This window comes from Littorina saxatilis, linkage group LG1, assembly GCF_037325665.1.
Source record: "Littorina saxatilis isolate snail1 linkage group LG1, US_GU_Lsax_2.0, whole genome shotgun sequence".
NCBI classification, from domain to species: domain Eukaryota; kingdom Metazoa; phylum Mollusca; class Gastropoda; order Littorinimorpha; family Littorinidae; genus Littorina; species Littorina saxatilis.
In genome coordinates, this window is record NC_090245.1 from 87,940,594 (window position 1) to 87,963,214 (window position 22,621).

At 42.5% G+C, this 22,621-nt stretch overlaps 2 protein-coding genes across 2 annotated transcripts; both read right to left on the reverse strand.

Moving 5' to 3' along the window:
- Nucleotides 1–3,421: 3,421 nt before the first annotated feature.
- LOC138958536 (uncharacterized) lies at nucleotides 3,422–8,063 on the reverse strand. The gene is made up of 5 exons (XM_070329738.1): nucleotides 7,912–8,063; nucleotides 7,353–7,495; nucleotides 5,841–5,984; nucleotides 4,966–5,194; nucleotides 3,422–3,999 (listed from the first exon to the last, which is right to left on the reverse strand). Exons 1-5 carry the CDS (start codon nucleotides 7,964–7,966, stop codon nucleotides 3,542–3,544), a joined length of 1,029 nt encoding a protein of 342 aa, XP_070185839.1. The 5' UTR covers nucleotides 7,967–8,063; the 3' UTR covers nucleotides 3,422–3,541.
- Nucleotides 8,064–10,363: 2,300 nt separating this feature from the next.
- On the reverse strand, nucleotides 10,364–21,673 carry LOC138983003 (acidic mammalian chitinase-like). Its single transcript, XM_070356400.1, has 9 exons — nucleotides 21,539–21,673; nucleotides 20,501–20,589; nucleotides 18,289–18,475; nucleotides 17,466–17,718; nucleotides 15,877–15,998; nucleotides 15,230–15,353; nucleotides 12,249–12,431; nucleotides 11,624–11,743; nucleotides 10,364–10,658 (listed from the first exon to the last, which is right to left on the reverse strand). Exons 2-9 carry the CDS (start codon nucleotides 20,583–20,585, stop codon nucleotides 10,518–10,520), a joined length of 1,215 nt encoding a protein of 404 aa, XP_070212501.1. The 5' UTR covers nucleotides 20,586–20,589; nucleotides 21,539–21,673; the 3' UTR covers nucleotides 10,364–10,517.
- Between the last annotated feature and the right edge of the window lie 948 nt (nucleotides 21,674–22,621).

Genomic DNA, 22,621 nt, shown 5'->3' on the forward strand with positions numbered 1-22,621 from the left:
CGCATACCCAATATTTCGACGTGGACAGATCTACTCAAGGTGAAAACATCTCCGGAACTGCCACGACCGATAACGACCACAGAATAGCTCCCAGCATCTTCGTCGGTCACGTGACTGAGCTCCAGTCCCGCACTGTCGAGCAGCTGAAGCCTTCCTTCATAGGTGAGCATGGGGAGAAGATGTCCATTGGTTGACGTGGCGATTGTCTCCCTTACGCCTGAGACGTCCAACAAGTGCCACTTAATATTCTGGATCACATCACCTGCAACGTTAGCCCAGTCGTTTATACACAAATACTAAAAGCGATAATTATGATACTAGCACATAGTTTTCAAGACGATAAAGCGACGATACAATGTGCGCTATGACATTCTTCCACATAGATATGATACTAACATTCTCTTTGTGCTAAGTTGGAATTTTCGCTGCATGATTTTTCTTTTTTTTCTTTTTGTTTTTGTTGTTCTTGTTGTTGGGGGGTGGGGGAGGGGTTGGATGCAAATATCTATGGTGAACTCTTATGCATGCTAAACACAAGACGGTTATCAGGTTGCACTTAAAAAAAACAAATGTTTTCTTATGCGATTCAGTTTACATTTCAAGGCAAAAACTGTGTGTACATAAACTCATCATAGAAGGAACTTGGATCTCAAACGAATAGCTAGCCGTGGCAACAGCACCAGCACACCTGAGGTGGGGTTGATGACCGAAGTAAAGACAATAAATGGTTACGTATAATTCTAAATTTCAAGACCGAGGCTTTGAATCATTGTTCAAGTTGATCTAGGTGAACGTTGAGCTTCAAAAGGGTTGTTTTTTTGGAGTTTCGACGTCATGGCGGAAACAACTCACCTGCGGTCAGGTTGACGGACCAGGGAAGAGACAGTGTACTACCAGTACACACACGGACCACCTCTCCGTCTCTGACATTTCCAGACCAACCGGCGCCATGGCAACCTGTCATTCCATGTCATGTTAGTTTCCATTTTCCTTTTTTTTTTAACAGCTACAGAATTTTATAGACATATTATTTTGATGAAGTAGTGTGTGTGTGTGTGTGTGTGTGTGTGTGTGTGTGTGTGTGTGTGTGTGTGTGTGTGTGTGTGTGTGTGTGTGTGTGTGTGCGTGTGCGTGTTTGTGAGTGTGTGTGTGTGTGTGTGCGTGCGCGCGCACTCGTTTCTACCGGTCTCGGTATTCTGCCAGTGTTAGTTATTTTCCGCATGTAACAATTTGAATGTTTATCTCTTTAGGCTTCTCGTTTATTATAAACTAGGCTCTTTTATAATTATACATTCAGGAATAGTGTACTCACTCTTTACGACTAAGGTTGCCATGAAAATGAAGAAAAACATAGTCAACAGCAAAATTAATCTGACAATAAGTTACACATTAATCTTACGATACATGACTGGATTTGACTGATTTGACCTGTAGTCTTGACAAGATAGTAAATAGGTGTGTTAGAAGCAGAAAGCAGCTTAATCGTGATACACATAGAAGAATGCGGGAAATGGAACTTCTATGTGGCACAGTTATGATAAGGACAAAGTATGTGTGGCATTGAAGTCCGTTGTATTTTGAGAATAGACGAAAGCAATGATAAAAAGTTCTGTTCGTTCTGATAATCCGGTATACCTGTTAAACAGTTGCCGCGATGTTTTTATTTTTTGTTCTGGAACTCCAATACCCACACTACCATGCTTTAGAAAATACACAAACTGAGACTATCATTTTATGATTTCCGTTCACGATTTACATTGCCCAGAGTATCGAAAACGGCAAAGTCAGAGTGTTCCCATGCTCACAATACTAAGAAATGCCGCAGTGTGATATGAATGGGTTAGTTCTTGGGCGTGTCAATAATGTAGAGCTGATTTCATATAATATTGGTATAAAAGAGAGAGAGAGAGAGAGAGAGAGAGAGAGAGAGAGAGAGAGAGAGAGAGAGAGAGAGAGAGAGAGAGAGAGAGAGAGAGAGAGAGAGAGAGAGAGAGAGAGAGAGAGAGAGAGAGAGAGAGAGAGAGAGAGAGAGAGAGAGAGAGAGAGAGAACTCAGGAACTCAGGAACTCAGGAAATTTAATGCGAGGCCACCGGCATATACGCATGGGGGTTTACAAAAGACACAGGAAAAAAAATAGGAATAAAAATCCACAACAAAATTTCATGGTTGTACAGAAACAAGAGAAATATATATCGTGGCACGAAAATTTACAAATTTTGTCTCAAAGTATCAGTCATAGCAACAATTGCCTGTTTGAAATTTCTTCATCACGTGTTTTCATGGCATAATAACAATACATGGCTACAGCTCTATTAATGTATATACTCTCATTTTGTAGCAGAAAAAGAGAGAGAGAGAGAGAGAGACTTAGACTTAGACCTAGAACATTTTATTGACATAAAGGGTAAACATTTTAAGCCAAGGGCCTAATCTTACAACGTGCCCTTTACATTCACACTAACACATCCGCACGCATATAAACAACATAATATAATGAATTCATATAGGCATAACATGTAAATGTACAGTAAATAAGCATAAGCACCACGGCCACACGAAACACAAAATCTAATATACGAAGTAAAACAATATGAATACTATATGCTATGAATATGTAATATGACGTGAATATAATTATATAGTAATATTAATATAGTATACATTAGACAGAACTGTAAGATTCACATGATTATGTCACCGCGGGTGTGTACTTACAGAGAACAGTTTAGATGTTTTTTTAAAGAAGATTTAAAAATATTTACAGATTTGCTAGTTTTAACATTCGAAGGAAGAGAGTTCCACCTTGACGGCCCAGCAAAGGCAAAACTAGTTTTATATAGATCTACACGGGTCCTTGGTAGTAGATATTTATCTGATCCGTATCTCTCAGGAGCCTCGGTTATGAATGCATTCAAGTATGGTGGTGCTAGCCCATGGAGTGCCTTGTACATTAACACTGCAATGTTATTGTCAAACTGCTCCTGCAGTGAAAGTAAACTAGCAGCTTTAAGATTTTCTCACGTTGACAGATACGGGTTATTAACAATTAGTTTTGCCCCTCTTCTGTGCAGGGAATTTAATTTTTTAAGCAGATTTTCGCTCGCACCGCACCATGCAGTAGAAGCATAATTGATAAAAGATTGGCAGTGTGCCACAAAAAAAACATTTGTAGACCTTCCGCTTCTACAAAGGGTTTTAATCTGGATTAAGAGAGAGAGAGAGAGAGAGAGAGAGAGAGAGAGAGAGAGAGAGAGAGAGAGAGAGAGAGAGAGAGAGAGAGAGCGTGAGTGTGAGTATATACATTCAAGACAGTAAATAACCACACACACACACACACACACGCACACACACACTAACTGACAAACACATGAGTGCGGGCTTTGTTAGAAATAGAACATATTGCAGTCTGTGAACACTCCATGAAGATCATTCTGACAGAGCTTATATTGTGTGTCTTACATTCCAATAAAACATGAAAGAAGTGACGAAAGGGGTAAAAGTCTATATCAACACATAAGGGCATGGTCAACCGTAGACACTCTAACCAGGCCAGGGAAAGATAGCCGTGGAGTTGGGTGGATCAGGGTACAACAAAAACCCGCTGAAAGACGTTGCCTCCGAGAAGAAGTCCACGTTCTGACTCATCGCTCTGATGAAGACTTTCTGGGAATGCTTCAGATGTACGATGCCATGCGCCGTCGCAACCTGACCCTCCACGTTCCCTGGATTCCTCGTCGTCGAATACGCGATAATAATCCCTTCCACTATGAGCGCGAAGTCCGCATTTCGGTTTGGATCGTACGAACCGGTCGTAGCGGCGAAGAAATAGGTTCCCGGAAATGGCGTCATGAAGAACCCCGTGCTGGTGTTGTAACAGCCGCCCTGATTGGTCAAGACGTTGGAAAGCTTCATAGTAATGTGCCCTGAATGAGGAGTGGTGTCGTTTTTTAGGTGTGTGGCGTGAAAGGCGATGTGATGTCCGGTCAGGTTGTTGAGAACTGTCGAAACAAGAAGGAAATGAGTTTTGCTCTGTAAAGTATTTGAGACACTTCTTCTTCTTCAGCCGCATTCCTAGATCAGGCCTCAGATTTTCAGTCTGGTTATTTGAGACACTGAATGTGATTAAAACTGGCTGTTGCGACTGGACATGTAAGACGATAACACACTGTATAGACTTTTACGACAATTATATCCTAAACGTTAATTATTACACAATTAAAAAGTCATTTTAAATATTGCATTGTTAGAAGGTGAAATATTACACTCGTAAAACGTGAAATATCACAATGTAAAAACATAAAATGTTACACTGTTCAAACTTTAAATATCACACTGTTAAAACGTTTATTGTTACACTGCTAAAACGTGAATTATCAAGTCGTAAAACATACTAACACAAGAGAATATTAGGGACATGAAAGCATAGACTAAGTTATAAAAGAGACTCGGGCTATGGGTGATCACAGTGGTCTAATCAAACCCAAACATACAAAATCAAACCAAATCACAACAAACCAAACCATACCAAACCATACCAAACCATACCAAACCATACCAAACCAAGCCACATAAGGATAAGGATAAGGATAAGAACTCTTATAGTCCTGTGAGGTTACCCTCATGGAAATTCGGGCTGTTTTCTCCCAGGGGAAAGCGAGCTGCCATACAGTATACGGCGCTACCCTCTTTTTATTTTCCTGCATTCGTGTATTCATGTTTCCAAGCCCTGAGACTTTCGCTGTGAACTTGGGTTCTGTATCGTGCGGTATGCGTGCACACGGGGGTGTTCGGACACCGAGGAGAGGCTGCACAAAGTTGACTCTGGGAAATGAATCCCTCGCCGAACGTGGGGATCGAACGCACGCCGATAGCGACAACTAGTTTTGAAGCCAGCGCCGCGCTCTACCAACTGAGCTATTTCCCCGCCCACATAAATCAATGCAAATTTTTAAAAAAGCAATTACCAATAACTGGTTCAATTACAGAGACACGAGAAGAAAGGGAGACGAGGGTGGCTTTCGTTCGTTTTTCTAGGTCCAGAACGTATGTCGTCAGACTGGCGTTGGATTCTCGGAGTTGTGTGTGTTCATCTTTGATGACGTCATGGTCTTGTTCGAGCGCCGCCTGTTGCGCTTCCAGTAACATCAGCCTTGCTTCCACGTCGTCAACATGGAGGGAGGCCTGACGTAAGTCCTTTGACAAAGTGCACCAATAGAATATGCTTGTTCGGTCTGGGACATGTATTTGCAATGCAATGCTTGTGTGTGTGTGTGTGTGTGTGTGTGTGTGTGTGTGTGTGTGTGTGTGTGTGTGTGTGTGTGTGTGTGTGTGTGTGTGCGTGTGTGTGTTCGTGTGTGTGTGTGCGTGTGTGTGTGTTTGTGTGTGCGTGTGTGTGTGCGTGCGTGTGTGCGTGTGTGTGTGCGTGCGTCAGTGTGTGCGTGCGTGCGTGCAAGGGTGCGTGTGTGCGTGTGTGCGCGTGTGTGTTTCTGTCAACGTTAGAGAGAGAGAGAGAGAGAGAGAGAGAGAGAGGGAGAGAGAGAGAGAGAGAGAGAGAGAGAGAGAGAGAGAGAGAGAGAGAGAGAGAGAGAGAGTGCATGCTTCCTTGCGTGCGTGCGAGTATATGTCTTTTTCTGCTTGTGTATATCTATGTCTACGTCTGTCTACCTGGATGTCTGTCTGTCTGTCTGTCTGTCTTTCTGTCTGTCTGTCTGTCTTTCTGTCTGTCTGTCTGTGTTTGTATCTCGGTCTTTGTCTATTTCATTCTGTTTCAGTGTCCTTTTGTTACTGCTCTGCATGGTCAGGGTCATGTTCATTACATAAGAGTAAATTGTCAACCTACGCCATTTTCCTGCAAACAGTGTGCATCGCATGAGTTGGTTGGAATTCGGCAGGTGTAGTTACCTCCCTCTACAGGGGCAGACAACCTCAGGGTGAAGTGACCGTTCTTGTACCTTGATTCTATTACTGTTCTTTCTGAGGGAACCTTTCGAACAATGTCAGAGTTCGATCAAATAACGAAAACAAATAACACACACACACACACACACACACACACACACACACACACACACACACACACACACACACACACACATATATATATATATATATATATATATATATATATATATATATACGACTTGTGTCTGTCTGTCTGTGTGTGTGTGTGTGTGTGTGTGTGTGTGTGTGTGTGTGTGTGTGTGTGTGTGTTCGCGATGCACGGCCAAAGTTCTCGATGGATCTGCTTCAAATTTGGTGGGCATATTCAGGTAGACCCTGGACACAACCTGGTCGATAAGAATTTTCAACACGTGCTCTCAGCGCGCCGCGCTGAACCGATTTTTGTGTTTCTGTTCATTTTCCAAAATCCATTCCCAGTAACTCTTCCTTATCTTCTCCAGTGTTTTGCGTTTATCTCCCTTCCTTCGTGTGGCGTCAATCCATATTCCCGTTACTATTTTTAGAAGGTCACTGTCCACAACGCTCAATCCATATTCCCGTTACTATTTTTAGAAGTTTTCCTTCGTGTGGCGTCAATCGCGTACGGTGCGCCACACATTCGCCGGGTACCCGGCGAAGCGGGTATTCATCTATATATCTATATACGGCTTGTATGTGTCTGTCTGTCTGTGTGTTCACGATTCACGGCCAAAGTTCTCAATGGATCTGCTTCAAATTTGGTGGGCATATTCAGGTAGACTTCGGACACAATCGTGGACAATTTTGAACACGTGCGTGCTCTCAGCGCGCAGCGCTGAACCGATTTTGGTTTTTCTGTACATCCATTCCCATTAACTCTTCCTTATCTTCTCCAGTGTTTTGCGCGTTTATCTCCCTTCCTTCGTACGGTGCGCCGGCAAAGCCGGGTATTCGGCTCTACTTCTTCCAGGCGAAGCCGTACCCGGCGAAACGGGTATTCATCTAGTCTAGTATATATATATACACATAATCACACACACACACGTACACACACACACACACACACACACACACACACACACACACACACACATATATATATATATGTGTATAAACATAATCACACACACACACACACACACACACACACACACACACACACACACACACACACACGCTAAGCGAGCTCGAGTGTATGAAATGAACAACATAGCAGGCATGCCTGTATTGAATTTCTTTCTATTTGTACTGTCTTGTTGACAAGTATTAGCAGTGATCAAAGCGGTTGCATTGTTTGTATCACAGGTCTAGCTGCTGTCCACCGCCATGCCCCATCAGGGGTTAAAGGAATTTATACATTGAAACTTTAACTTGAAACTTACCAGTATACGAGTTATCTGTAAAACATTAAAACATCAGTCCATAATTATACCTGCCACTCCATGTCAAAGGCAGGATAATCCAGGAAGGCAAAGTTTCCACATCGCAGCTCCAGTGACCAGTGCCCATCTTGGTCCTGCATAACGACATCGCTCTGTATCACGTGCAACGCGCCGTGCGTTGCGGGGAGGTCACCTGAGGGTGACGGATTAATGTCAAGGTCATAGCAGCTGGATGGAGACGAGGGGGGGGGGGGGGGCGGGGGCGGTGGGAGTCCTGGGTTCTAGAAGCTCTCTCTCTCTCTCTCTCTCTCTCTCTCTCTCTCTCTCTCTCTCTCTCTCTCTCTCTCTCTCTCTCTCTCTCTCTCTAAATGTATTGATGGGGACTCGAGATAAGGTGATGGTAAGTGTGTGCGTGTGTGCGTGTGTGTGTGTGTGTGTAGTAATACGTGTGTGTTTGTGTGTGCGCGCGCGCGCGCGCGTATGTATGTGTGTGTGTGTGCATGTATGTGTGTGTTTGTGTTTGAGTGTGTGCACGCTATTAAAGGAACATAATCAAGATTGTATCGGATCTAATTTGCTGTCTAAGCCACTGAAAGGAATTGTACTTACAGAAGAAGGCAGCAAGTATAAGGCACAAAAGCTGCACTGTAAGGCTGGTCGTCATATCACAGGAACACGTGTATTTTTAACCTTCAGTAACATGCAAATCTGATGGGGTTTTGTATGTCATCCAGGGAGACTTAATCACACAACCTGCTGGGAACGAGCACCTGTCAGAATGGTCGCTTAAAAAAACCGCTAACATTTCTGGGGCAATGAATAGGCTGGTCACAAAAAGACATTGAGAGAATACTGTCGACCTGTGTGTGTGTGTGTGTGTGTGTGTGTGTGTGTGTGAGCGCGTGTGTTTATGTGTGTGTGTGTGTGTGTGTGTGTGTGTTGTGTGTGTGTTGTGTGTGTGTGTATGTTGTGCGTGTGTGTGTGCATGTGTGTGTACGTTTGGGTGTGTGTGTGTGTGTCAGTGTTGTGCGCCAGTGTGTGTGTGTGTGTGTGTGTGTGTGTGTGTGAATAGTCTGTGACTGCGTGCGTGCGTGCGTAGCTACAACCACAAAAACACGCACACGCACGCACGCACACACGAACGCACGCACATGCTATAATACGCACAGCGTGGATACATGTTTGAGATTTTAATAATAGTTGCTGTATTTCTTTGCTGGTTCAGTTGTGTGTTGAACATTCCGCAACCTTGTTCATGCGAGTATCATACCATCCTGTGAAACATCCCCCACACGGGTATGCTTTGAAAAAACGACCAAGAAAAACAAGAAGATTAACAGAAAAGTACATTTCAAACGTATGAAATATACAGTATATGAAAACACTGTACCCACCAACTTTCCAAAATGGTGCCTTTGGTGTATTATCTTTAAACATCACCAGATGTTTACATGCCCACAGATTCCCTTTAGAGGCACAGGCCCTTCCAGTGTACACGATTCGACTCACTATTGCAAGGCGTGCTCATGGGATACATAGAGCATATTAAATTGCTTGCTGGGTCGTACCAGATTTACACGAGTTGCTTTTCTAAATATTTTTTTGTCCAAAGCCTCGTGCAACCGTTGACGTCAAAGCAAAGAAGCTTTACATTAAAAAGTGTAGCTTGACGTGTTAGTTCTTAAAACTCTTCCAGGGGGAAGAGCAGGCGCCAAAGTGTTTCCATAATGACGTTTCCTGTGACATAAGCAACGAATATGCAGGTCCCTGCCGGACTAGTTTGACACAACATCTACATGTTGTACACACGTGTGGTTTGAACGATACTGTTATCTCATGAGTGGTCTCTCTCACGTATGTAGGATACAATCATTTCTCCACTTGGACACATACCAAACATTAACATTATTACAGCTCCTTTTGCCTAGTAGGAATGTTTGGATGCATTTATTTCTAAACAGGTACTGCCAACAATCGGTGTCATCAAAGAGCGTTTGGAATCGTACACCATGCATGCTGATTCCGGGTCCGTCACAACGTCCGGCGTTCCCGCAACCTTTCTACTGTCATCACTGCAAACCATGCAGCTGCATCAGTTTGACTTTTCTTTCTTATTGTTTTAAACTCAGTCATTGCCTTTCGCGCCACTAGTGGTCTGATCAGACGTTGGATTTATTCTACACAGCTTGCAACTGAATCACGGAAAGCATAAGCCTACTTATGTTTCGGCTGAAGAGGATGCTGTACTTTTCACATTTTCATGTTTCGAATATTTACAACGACATTTTGCGATTTACATGCCGAGTCTCAGTGATTATTAAAAATAATGGTCGAAGTTAGCGGATCATGAAAAAATTTTGTGCGAAAGTTTGATCGAATCCTATTTACTCAACCAGTCAACCTGCGCAGGCGATCGATTAATGCGTGGTTGTATAGTTCCGTGCAAATCATTCCATTCTGTTAACACTTCTTGTCAGTTTCCCTGTTTTGGACTAAAATCAAGTACACAGATAATTATGTTGTTATTCTGCTGTGGCGGTAAAGGCAGATATTGTGTGTTCTGTTCATGTTTTGGTATCGCTTAGGATAATGTTCTTTCGTCAAAAGGGACTAGAAGACGAACTTTTGCACCCGTGTTCCAACGTTAAAAACTGTATGAAGTTCAGTTTTCTGGGGAAAATAGTGTATGAAACCGCTTTATGTTCTTTAAATTGATGAGATGTGTGCATTTGGGTGCGTGTGATCTGTTTATAAAATGAAATAATTATTGTTGAAAACTGACCGTCAGATTGCAATCTATTGTCGAAGAAACAGTGAAAAGAAATTTGAAAGGGGAACTACTCTTGTCGCTCCACATACACATGCGCTTACACACACACACACATACACACACACACACGCACACACACACACACACACACACACACACACACACAAACACACACACACAAACACACACACAAACACACACACACACAAACGCAAACACGCTCGCACACACACTCGAGCGCGTGTATAAAGCAACACATGCGCGCGCATACATTTGTTTTAACTAAACGCAAACAACTCAAAATGCTTTTATTAAATGGCTGCAGTTATTAAAAAAAGCCACCGAACTCAGCAATTTTCAGAGAATCTGACTACTGTGCCGTGGCAATTTGAACAAATCCCTGTTTTTCGAAGCAGTTTGGGCACAAACTGCACGCTGGAACTTGTTATGCGCCATTGTTGCACTCGCCATTGACGGCGGACCATAGCGGGAACTTGCCCTGGCCACAGAAGTTGCCCGTGAAATCGTCCATGTCAATAGCCCACGCCATCACCCCGCCGTAGCCGTTGTTCTTGATGTATTTCACCTGTGCAAACAATACAGAAGCACACAGTTATTTAGACATGTTAATGACACCAAACGTCGAATTGACATCATGCCCATGATGACAGCAAAAAATCCAATAAATATTGTAAGTCAAAATGTTGTTACTATGCAAACTAGTTTTAATTTGAGTCTATTTGAAAAAAATCTCGAGACGAACACAGTGAAAATGCGAATTGCATCAAAAAATATTGTGTGTGTGTGTGTGTGTGTGTGTGTGTGTGTGTGTGTGTGTGTGAGTGTGTGTGTGTGTTTCTGTTTGTGTGTTTGTGTGTTTGTGTGTGTGTTTGTGTGTGTGTGTGTGTGTGTGTGTGTGTGTGTGTGTGTGTGTGTGTGTGTGTGTGTGTGTGTGTGTGTGTGTGTGTGTGTTGTGTGTGTGTGTAAGCGCATGTGTATGTGGAGCGAGTCATACAAAACTACTAGACAGGTCTTAATGAAACGTTACATCAGCGTTCTTCTAGATAATATTCCCAACCGTTTTTTTCTTCACGCCCTAATTTTTCAATCACATTGAATGAAATTTTGCTTTAAAAAAAATGACTCGAGTCAATCCGGACTCTGGGATCATATTTCAGCTTCAAAAGTTAAACAAGAATTAATTGATTCATAAAAAAACTAAAATTCCCAATGAAAACTTAATTCCAGTAACAGATTAAAAAAAACGATTGCATTGTATTCTTTGACATTTCCTGAATTCAAAAAAATAGTTATGTCATGTTTACTTTGTATTTTTTTTATTATTATTTTTAGAAACATCGGTTCCAATGTTGGCATGCTTCGCGGGGACGAGCGCAACCGGTGTTGGTCTTCGGCTTTTGGCTAACCAAGCTAGTCTCGGTGATTAAAGGCCGCAGGTTTTCAGTGTTTATATTTAGTTTAAGGTCGACAAATTGACTTAACGTTTTGATATTGCTTCACGTGACTTGTTTTAAACTAAAAATCAAGTACCTTTTCCCGAAGGCTCCTAGCGTCGTCATAACCCATCCACTGGTTACCTTTCACCATGTAGGGAACTTTCATAGCTGTGTCGAACTTCTTGACGTCAACAGTTCTCAGCTGAGTGCACACCTGAAATAATTAAGCGCGACTGTTGTTGTTTTTATCCTGGTAGAGAACAATAAAAAGTCGTTTGCATAATTCTCAATTTCCACACATCTCTAGTTCCACCTCATCCAACCTCATGCCCAACAACAACAACAACGACGACGACGTTGACAGCAGCAACAACAACAACAACAACGACGACGTTGGCAGCAGCAACAACTTACATCTTCACACAGTCACAGACATATAACGGCTTACTAGTGCCAAAACCTGGGGTTACCATTATCACGTGAAAATTACTAATTAACACAGTCAGTTAGCGTTTTCACGTGTTAATTACTAATTTTCAGTTTTGGCTCTAATGCGTAAATTAGTTATGTTGACGACATAATTGTAATGTTGTCGTGAAATTTAGTAAATGTCACCACATTATGTTATTTTCATGTGATAATTACAATCATGTAGTTCTGGCACTAGTAAGCCGTCATACAGACACACAGTAACTGACACACGTACAGCCTATTAATACCTCGTAGTAAGCCAGAAAACCAGCCTCTCTTGAGTATGGGCCTGCGATACCAGCACCACTGGCAGGGGCACCCAGGGAGGTGTCTGATGAGGACAGGTTGAAGGTGCGAGCATACAGGGGTACCCCGATCACCAGCTTGTCTTTAGGGGTACCTAGCTCCACCCAGTACCTGGCGGCCCAGTCCTGCAGACAGACAGTCAATCGAGGTGATTACTTTATCTATAACCAAGAAGTATTACAAAGGCGGAGAGCCTTCTCAGAGTCTGAATGTTGTACATGATAACTTTCTCTGTTTGGCAAATATTCCACGCAAATATTTGTGGTTGTCTTTGTCATTTTCTGAAAATACTGTCAAAGTGTTCTCTTGTTTCTTTGCTGACCATACCATTGACATTGTTCTTGAACACGTGTTCATTCAGTAACCTCATCAACCATTATTCGCAAAAGAATCAGAGAAATGACACCAAAGAATCTGAACGACGTCAAAACAGAAAACCAAGGGCGGTAAGGGAAGGAATAAGAGAAAGAGAGAGAGAGGGAGAGAGAGAGGGAGAGAGAGAGGGGGGGGAGAAAGGAGAACAGAGAGAGGGGGATATATATATATATATATATATATATATATATATATATAGAGAGAGAGAGAGAGAGAGAGAGAGAGAGAGAGAGAGAGAGAGAGAGAGAGAGAGAGAGAGAGAGACACCTTACATAAAATTGGCCAAAATATTATTGCAACAAATTTCAAACCCAAATTAAAGCATTAATTCCCGTGTCATTTCATTAAAACTGTATATGCCAGTTAAGACCGTTCACTTAACCTTCAGGATCACCTTTTGGATTAAATATTTCTTTTACAGGGATCACGTGACCGCCGCTCAAGTAAGGGTACCCTCAAAATCGACCAGACAAAAACAGAAGAGCCGAATGAAAAATTGACAAGAAATCACAATAGGCAAATCTCTGCAACTTTGACATACGAGAAGAAAGTCAAACCAATTATCTACCCTGAACAGATTGTTTTGTTTTGCTACCTTGCGTATTTCGCGTGCTATGCTATTCTTAGCTACTGATGCAGGTGTCGATCGCAAGAGCGGTCAAAAACGGAACGTTTTACGTCAATTTTTATAGGTATCATGTCAAAAAGCGCTACATTTTAGCAATGACTTGGGGGATTTCTTTGAAACTTTCGGAATATTTTACCAACATACTAAAGATACTTCGTGCGAAAGTTTGGATCGTTACAGTTGTTTATCGAGATGTGACGCAATGTTTCGGAAAATGTTGTTAAACTTGTCATAGGATTGTTCACTTGTCTTCAAAAAATTCATGACTTTGTATATCCACAGATAAATGATTGATACAGATTCTGTCTAAGTTTCATTTGCGTGTAGCCGCTGGCGTTAAATTGCTAGTCATGCAAACACATGAGAAACAAGAAGAGCAAACGCTCGATCGAGTCACTTTCGCAGTTCTGAATATTATATGAGGCATCAGATGGACAGGAAGAAATTGCTATTCACAACACAATGAGTCACGTTCACATAAAATTTGAGCCCGGTCACTTTTATAGTTTCCGAGAAAAGCCCAACGTTAAGTTGTGTGTTGCCGAACAGAAAAGGCTAGTTATCTCCCTTGTTTTTCTGATAACGTTCGTAAAAGGCTACAGATGTAAATACTTTGATGTAAAGAATAATCCTACAAAGTTTCAATCACATCCGATGAACTTTGTCAAAGATATAAAATGTCTAATTTTTCCTTTGACGCTGACCTGTGACCTTGAAAAAGGTCAAAGGTCAACGAAACCATCGTTAAAGTGTAGAGGTCATTGGAGGTCACGACTAAACAAAATATGAGCCCGATCGCTTTGATAGTTTCCGAGAAAAGTACAACGTTAAGGTGGTGTCTACGGACGGCCGGCCGGACGGACGGCCGGCCGGACGGCCGGCCGGACAGACTAACACTGACCGATTACATAGAGTCACTTTTTCTCAAGTGACTCAAAAATGGAACGTTCAAGCTGTTTCGCGCTTATAGCTGTTATCGCTGGGTGCCTTTTAAAACATGCTACGGTCACGCTTGGCTGGGTATCGCTGTGGCACCAGAATCATCGCTTATATATATGTAGCGTGTTTACAGGCCCAGCAAATTTGCGTCAGTGCTTACACGCACATAAAACTTTAGCAGTGTGTGTATCAATCATTTTTCTAAAGACATGCAAAGTCATGAATGTTTTGGACCCAAGGGAACAATCCTATGACGAGATTAAAAACTTCTTTCGAAAAATTGCATAATATTTTAACAAACACCTGTAACAATCCATAATTTCGCTCGAAGTATCTCTAGTATGTTGGTAAAATATTCCGAAAGTTTCAAAGCAATCCACCAAATCATTGCTAGAGTGCAGACTTTTTTGTCATGATACCCCTAAAAAATTACGCAAAAAGTCCCGTTTTTGACCGCTCTTGCGATCGACACCTGCATCAGTAGGAATAGCATAGCACGCGAAATACACAAGGTAGCAAAACAAAACAATCTATTCAGGGTAGATAATTGGTTTGACTTTCTTCTTGTATGTCAAAGTTGCAAAGTTTTGCCTATTGTAATTTCTTGTCAATTTTTCATTCGGCTCTTCCGTTTTTGTCTGGTCGATTTTGAGGGTACCCTTACTTGAGCGGCGGTCACGTGATACCTGTAAAAGAAATATTTAACCCAAAAGGTGATCCTGAAGGTTAAGTGAACGGTCTTAACTGGCATATAAAGTTTTAATGAAATGACACGGGGATTAATGCTTTAATTTGGGTTTGAAATTTGTTGCAATAATTTTTTGGCCAAGTTTAGTTTCTGGTATTTGGATTTCCTGTACTTGGCGACCATTTTTGAATACACCATGTGCTCCACCTCACTGACTCTTGCGTGTCTGAATGAATGTTTCCCTGTCACTCACAGTCACACAACCACTCGCAACCATCCAACACAACACTCACTACAGTGAGGTTCCGATCTTTGTCCGTCGCAGTAGGAAGAGCGAAGAGGGGACTGTTGTGTCCTGTCGTTGTCTCCCAGGATCCGTGAAGATCGTACGACATCAGGTTAATGAAATCCAGGTCCCTAACATCATTTGGTGCAAAGGAGATAAGAGACGAACAGAGTTGAATTAGGAACAGCGGATGAATTTACCTCTGCTGCAGGACGAAGTTGTTTGGGTGAAGGGGTGAGAGAGAAAGAGAGAGAAGGTGAGAGAGAGAAAGAGAGAGAAAGAGAGAGAGACAGAGAGAGACAGAGAGAGAGAGAGACAGACAGACAGACAGAAACAGAGAGGCAGAGAGACAGGGGCTGACAGACAGACAGACAGACAGACAAACAGACACACAGACACAGACACAGACACAGACAAACACAGACACAGACACAGACACAGATAGACGGAGATTCACATAATGGAAATAATGCTAACTTCATATTCTGAGTCGAGAGAGAGTGAAAGACAAAGACAGACAGACAGACGGACAAACAGACAGACAGACAGACAGAGAGACAGACAGACAGGCAGACGGACAGACAGACAGACAGACAGACAGTCAGAGACAAACATAGACCGCACAGACACAGATATACACGGACATTCCCTCACTTGGAAATCTTGCTAACTTCATATCCTGCGTCGATTGTCGCTTTCCCAGCACCCACTGCGGCAGTCAAAAGAAGAGTCTTTCTTGTTTTAGCCTTGTAAGCGTCGTACCCCATTCTCAGTTGCTGAAATAATCAGAACACTGGAAATTGGGCATAGTGGTCTGGCAGACCTTCTTGCAATGCAAGTTTTGGTGATATAGCTAATCTCCTTCCTAAATCCGAGCTTTTGAGCTTGAAATACCTTTCTCCAAAAACGTCTTGCTGCCCAGGTGTGGTTTTTACATTTAGTCAAGTTTTGACTAAATATTTTAACATAGAGGGGGGAATCGAGACGAGAGTCGTGGTGTATGTGTGTGTGTGTCTGTGTGTGTGTGTAGAGCGATTCAGAGTAAACTACTGGACCGATCTTTATGAAATTTTTCATGAGAGTTCCTGGGTATGATATCCCCAGACGTTTTTTCATTTTTCGATAAATGTCTTTGATGACGTCATATCCGGCTTTTTGTAAAAGTTGAGGCGGCACTGTCACTCCCTCATTTTTCAATAAAATTGATTGAAATTTCGGCCAAGCAATCTTCGACAAAGGCCGGACTTTGGTATTGCATTTCAGCTTGGAGGCTTAAAAATTAATTAATGACTTTGGTCATTAAAAATCAGAAAATTGTAATTAAAATAATTTTTTTATAAAACGATCCAAAATTACGTTTATCGTATTCTTTATCATTTTCTGATTCCAAAAACATATAAATATGTTATATTCGGATTAAAAACAACCTCTGAAAATTAAAAATATAAAAATTATGATTAAAATTAAATTTCCGAAATCGATTTAAAAACAATTTCATCTTATTCCTTGTCCGTTCCTGATTCCAAAAACATATAGATATGATATTTTTGGATTAAAAACACGTTCAGAGAGTTAAAAAGAATAGAGATATAGAAAAGCGTGCTATCCTCCTTAGCGCAACCGCTACCGCGCTTTTCTGGATTGTTAATTTCACTGCCTTTGCGACGAGCGGTGGACAGACGATGCTACGAATGTACGGTCTTGCGGAAAAAATGCAATGCGTTCAGTTTCATTCTGTGAGTTCGACTGAGCTTGACTAAATGTATTTTCGCCTTACGCGATTTTTTATTTTTATTATTATTATTTTTTTTTTTTTTTTGTCGATTGAGAACACGTCCAAACGTAATGGAAACAACATTGAATTTTTTTTTAATTAACGGCTTGCGCAAAACCCACCGATTTCCCGTCTTTTTCTTCTTTCTACCAAAATTTGAGGGCCCTGTGAAATGCCGGAACCGCTCCACAGCGATTCTTGCCCAGATCAAAACCCAATTGTTCTGAGCATAGTTTGCAGGACGCTGATCTGTTATTCAAAATCGAACACCTTCGCCTTATTTTTTAGACGGCAACAATTATAAGTTAATGTTGAAAATTAGACAAGGAGATGTCAAATCGAAGACCTGTGTATTTCTACTACAGTAGTATAAAGATTCAATCTGCGTACGGTCTCTCGTTGTACCGAACGTGTTAAACCCACACACTCCAAATAGCTCTACCCCAAGCTCGTTGAATATAGTCCTTACCTTGACAAGAGCTGTAAATTTCTGCTTGTCCCCAGAAGGGCTTCCTCGGCTGCCCGGATACTCCCAGTCAAGGTCAAGGCCGTCAAAGCCGTGTTGTGTGAGGAAGGTGATGGATTGGTCAACAAAGTCCTGGCGACTGGTCTCATTGGCCGCCATGGCCGTGAGGGGAGCCGCCTTCAGGTTCCATCCTCCCACAGCCAGTAAGGTCTTTAGGCTAGTATGTTTTTTCTTGAGGTCATTCACTCTTTCGTACCTGCAGTGTACACACACACAGAGAATTAACTCCTAGTCCTATAAGTGCTTGCATGGACTTGAAATTTCCGTTATTTGACTGGTTGTTATGTGAGAAATACCGAAAGAAAAACGGCAATTGGTCAGCATTTTTTGGCTGCTTTTTATACATTTCCGTATTCAGGGGCGGATCCAGGGGGGTTCCGGGGTTTCCGGACCCCCCCCCCCCCCCCCCCCACCATGCTAAAAATAATATTGGAAGGTATATTAAGGGTAGTTTCTTGGCTCAGAATGCACCTGATTTCTCCATTTTCCTTATTTTTATCAACATTTTCCGGGGGTGGGAGGGCATGCCACCGGACCCGCCTAGAAGGTTCGGCCGCTTTGCGCCCAAAACTAAACGCTTCGCGTCGTCGATCTGTCCGGGAAAGAAATTTGGAAACATCCCCTTAAAAATGATGTGATCCGACCCTGATATTAAAACAGAAGCTATCGCTACGAAATGTGCGTGTATGTGCGCGTGTGTTTGCGCGTGCGTGAATGCATGCGTGTCTACACGTTTGTGTGTTTTCGAATAAGACCAATAACTCACAGTCCCTTGGACCATTGTGAGCTCATGTCATTCCATTCATAGTGTGCTAGATGGTTGCCACTAAGTTTGGCGAAGGCAAAGATGATATGACTACACAGGCTTGGGTCGATGTCTTCAGGAAAGAAGGAAGCGTTGCCAGGTCGGTACTGAGAATAGTTCGTGTAGTAACAAACCCGCCTCTGGCATCCTGCAACAATCAAAATGACATGTGCCCATTATTAGTTTAAGCAAAAACTGTTTCATTACTGTGTTGTCCCATTGCTGTAAGCTTTTAGGTATCGATAGAACATTGGATTTTCCAATTTAAGCAATGTGTTGTCAGAGGACGACTACAACTCTTACTTAGGCGGCTGGTCTGGACTGCATGTGTGCGCGCCTTGAAACGCTGTAAATAACCCTTAAAGGCACAGTGCAGCTCACAGCCTTCGTTTTGCGTTTTTGTTGCAGCTGAGTGCATTTACAGTTCAAAAATCCTCCTATGGCAGTAAAACAAACCCAAAACTACCCAACGACGACATCTGTGAAGCTCGACAGTTTCTTGTTCACGCGAGTGCATAAATTAACCTAGTTATTACGTGGTGTTTGGTCGGAGTTCGATTCAACTGAGTGATTCCGGCCTCCATTTTGTTTTACACAAACTCATGATGACGTCTGACATAGTTTGCTAGTGACGTGTCTTTTTGTGCATGATGTGGTGATCTACCTGATCTAAATTTAGATCCAAAAATAGGTCAAGACCAGCCGGGTCCGAGTACGAAATTAATTCGTAAAACAATCGCAGTTCTTGACTCTTTGGGTGCAAGTCAATGAAACTTGGTAGTTCTTCTAACGGATAGCTGCCTGAGGTATGACTAAAAGCCCCAGGGGCTCCGTGCACCTGGATTTGACAAGTTCAGTACCTTTAACCTTAAAGGCACAGTAAGCCTCCCGTAAACCATCACAGATACTGTCAGGCTTTTACACACAGGACAAACGCCCTTCCATTTGAACGCTCACCAAACGGGAACATCCTAGGTGCCCTACGTAAAGAGCGAGCAATTTTCAAAGAATTAATTTTGCGGAGAGAGTGTCAGAGACAATCGGACCGTGGTGCGTTTTGGCGCTAGACCTAACTTTTAACATCTAAATAATACACTGACAGCTTGTTTCACAAACATTCTTAAATCATAAAAGAATTCTTTTTGCATCAAGACAAGATCAGTACAATTCGAAGTTTTAAAAGTTTGAAAAAAGAAAAGCCCGGAAGCAGGGTCACGCAAGGTCGTGGTTCTCGTAGCAGACGACGGTTCATACCTATCGCCAGTTCCCCTGAACAGTCAAAAGCCATCGCCAGAGTTCTTGTGAACCACAGCCGTTTGTTTCGTGCATATTCAGAGGTACTTAATAACGTGCTATTGCAGATACGCTCACAGCGAGTCGCATTCAAATTGCTAACTGATGACTACATTGTGAAAAAGGGAAACTTGATCACACGGGTTCACGATGGTTCAGGGGTAAGATAAACCACGCAAAAATAAATTCTTTGAAAATTGCTCGCTCTTTACATAGGGCACCTAGGATGTTCCCGTTTGGTGAGCGTTCAAATGGAAGGGTGTTTGTACTGTGTGTAAAAGCCTGACAGTATATGTGATGGTTTACGGGAGGCTTACTGTGCCTTTAAGCCTGGTCTGGACTGCATGGAGGGAGGCGATGCTTTACCACGTGCACCGGGAATGGGCTTTTTGGACGTAACGTGCATGGGAATGGGGAAATTCTCGTAGCGTGCACCGTGCACAGAGGTCCGGCGTGCACCGTGCATGGAGCTTTTTCGTAACGTGCACCGTGGATCACCGTGCATGGCACTTTTGGCCTCAACGTGCACGTGCACAGACCCCCCCATGGTGACCCTCTGCATGTGTGCGCGCCTTGAAATGCTGTAAATAACCCTTAACCTTAAGCCTGGTCTGGCGGACTGCATGTGTGCGCGCCTTGAAACGCTGTAAATAACCCTTAACCTTAAGCCTGGTCTGGACTGCATGTGTGCGCGCCTTGAAACGCTGTAAATAACCCTTAACCTTAAGCCTGGTCTGGACTGCATGTGTGCGCGCCTTGAAATGCTGTAAAACACCTTAAGCCTGTCCTTAATTGAGTCCGTAGTCGACTTCGCCCAATCAAGGACAGGCTTAATTCGGTCGGAGGATACCATTCCGTTTTAAAACCCCAAGCAACTTACCTGTCGATGCGTCGCTTCTTGTTTCAAGAAATAGAAGTATTAGTAACAGTCCAGCGGACAGCGCCCTTGTCCAGAATGACTGCATTTTTCTGCACAGATCAGACATGTTGAAAAGAGAGTTATATCACTACAGAAAGAAGTTACCCACAGGACAGGGAAGTTCAGTTGCAGCAAACAGAAAAAATCCAAGAAACAAGTAAGTAAACATATGAATATTCAGGACACGAACTACTTTGTACAGCTGAGCCGGTGTGACGCCGTCATCTTGGCCCTGCCGTCATATTACCCCCTTGATTTATACTCGAGACTGAAATGTTGTTTCCTGGTAAAATTAATGAAGTGAAATTATTTGAGGACGAAAAGCATGTCAGTTTCTTGCATGTGAAGAAAATTGGTGCTAAAATGTAATAGATTTCACCCAAGAAATCTATTTCTTCGAAAACGTGTACCGAGTGGTTACGCCCGTTGAATGAGAAGGAAAACATTTTAGGATGAATCAAATTTCTAAGTTAAATACACAAAATTGGTTGGACAAATTTTGTACCCAAGATCGCTCATCAGTACTATCGAAGGGTGTTTTTTTGTTCAGTGTGGAGTTTATACAAGATCAACGAGGCCGAGAATCGTAATATGACGGCGGGGCCAAGATGACGGCGTCACACAGGTATGCGACAGGAGTCGAGTTTAGAGACTTTAGTTCAGGGAAAAATGCATTCTGGGTTCAGTTTATCCCGGGAGAAAACTCTTACCCCGACTCCTGTATAATTATAGCAGCCTAGGTTTATTTTAGTAATCAATACAGATATAAGCATCCCGGCCTTGCATTTGGGTTGAAAATTGTTTAGTCTTTCAAAATCTGTAAGTAATTTCATACACTTCATTTTATAAGAAATTTAAATACATAACCTACAGCAAGAGAGAGAGAGGGACAGAGAGAGAGAGAGAGAGAGAGAGAGAGAGAGAGAGGGAGAGAGGGAGAGAGGGAGAGAGAGAGAGAGGAGGAGGGGGGGGGGGGGCAGGCAATATTTTGATACTTACCCCTTTCAGCCCAACGTGGATCACCCTGCGGACTAGTGAGGTCGAAAGCGCTCCCTCCAGAGGCAATCTACCAACCCTTATATTGGCTGTCGCAGATCTATACGTATCGGTTGTATAACGCAACGAGATATCTAACACTTCTCCGTTATCTTTAGGGGGGCGGGGATATAGCTCAGTTGGTAGCGCGCTGGATTTGTATTCAGTTGGCCGCTGTCAGCGCGAGTTCGATCCCAGGTTCGGCGGAAATTTATTTCAGAGTCAACTTTGTGTGCAGACTCTCTTCGGTGTCCGAACCACCCCCCGTGTGTACTACATTGGGTGTGCACGTTAAAGATCCCACGATTGACAAAAGGGTCTTTCCTGGCAAAATTGCTTAGGCACAGTTAATAATTGTCTACCATACCCGTGTGACTTGGAATAAGGCCGTGAAAGGTAAATATGCGCCGACATGGCTGCAATCTACTGGCCGTATAAAATTTCATCTCACACGGCATCACTGCAGAGCGCCTAGAACTGTACCCACGGAATATGCGCGATATAAGCCTCATTGATTGATTGATTGATTGAAATCAAGTTCATCTCCCACAAAAGTCAATAACTGCTACATCACAAAGAAGTGCTAAATTAATGTCAATATATTTGTCCAATAACAAGAAGCGTGCACACACGTTTTCCGTGCTGCAGGCATCTCATTGGTAAACGGGTCGCGTTTCAAATAAGACAAAGGTATACTGTACATACATGTACCTTGATGTTAGAAAGGCGGCAGGTCCTGATTTAGTTCACAGTTAACTTCTTAGTTTGGCTGCTGTCATGATTTCAGAAACAATGCCAACTCTCTTTAAAATATCTTTAACAGAGAGAACATTTCCTCAGACCTGTAAAATAACAATAAAAAGCTCATGTAAATCCAACTTATTAGAAAAGAGAAAAGGAACACTGCATTAATAATATAAACATCGCCCAGTGTCTTTATACATTTTAGTTGTACCCGATCAGTATTGGGAAAATGTGTTCAAGCATTTGTGTTTCTGTATTCAATAGTAAATAATATATATTCATAAAATGTCTCACTCATGATTC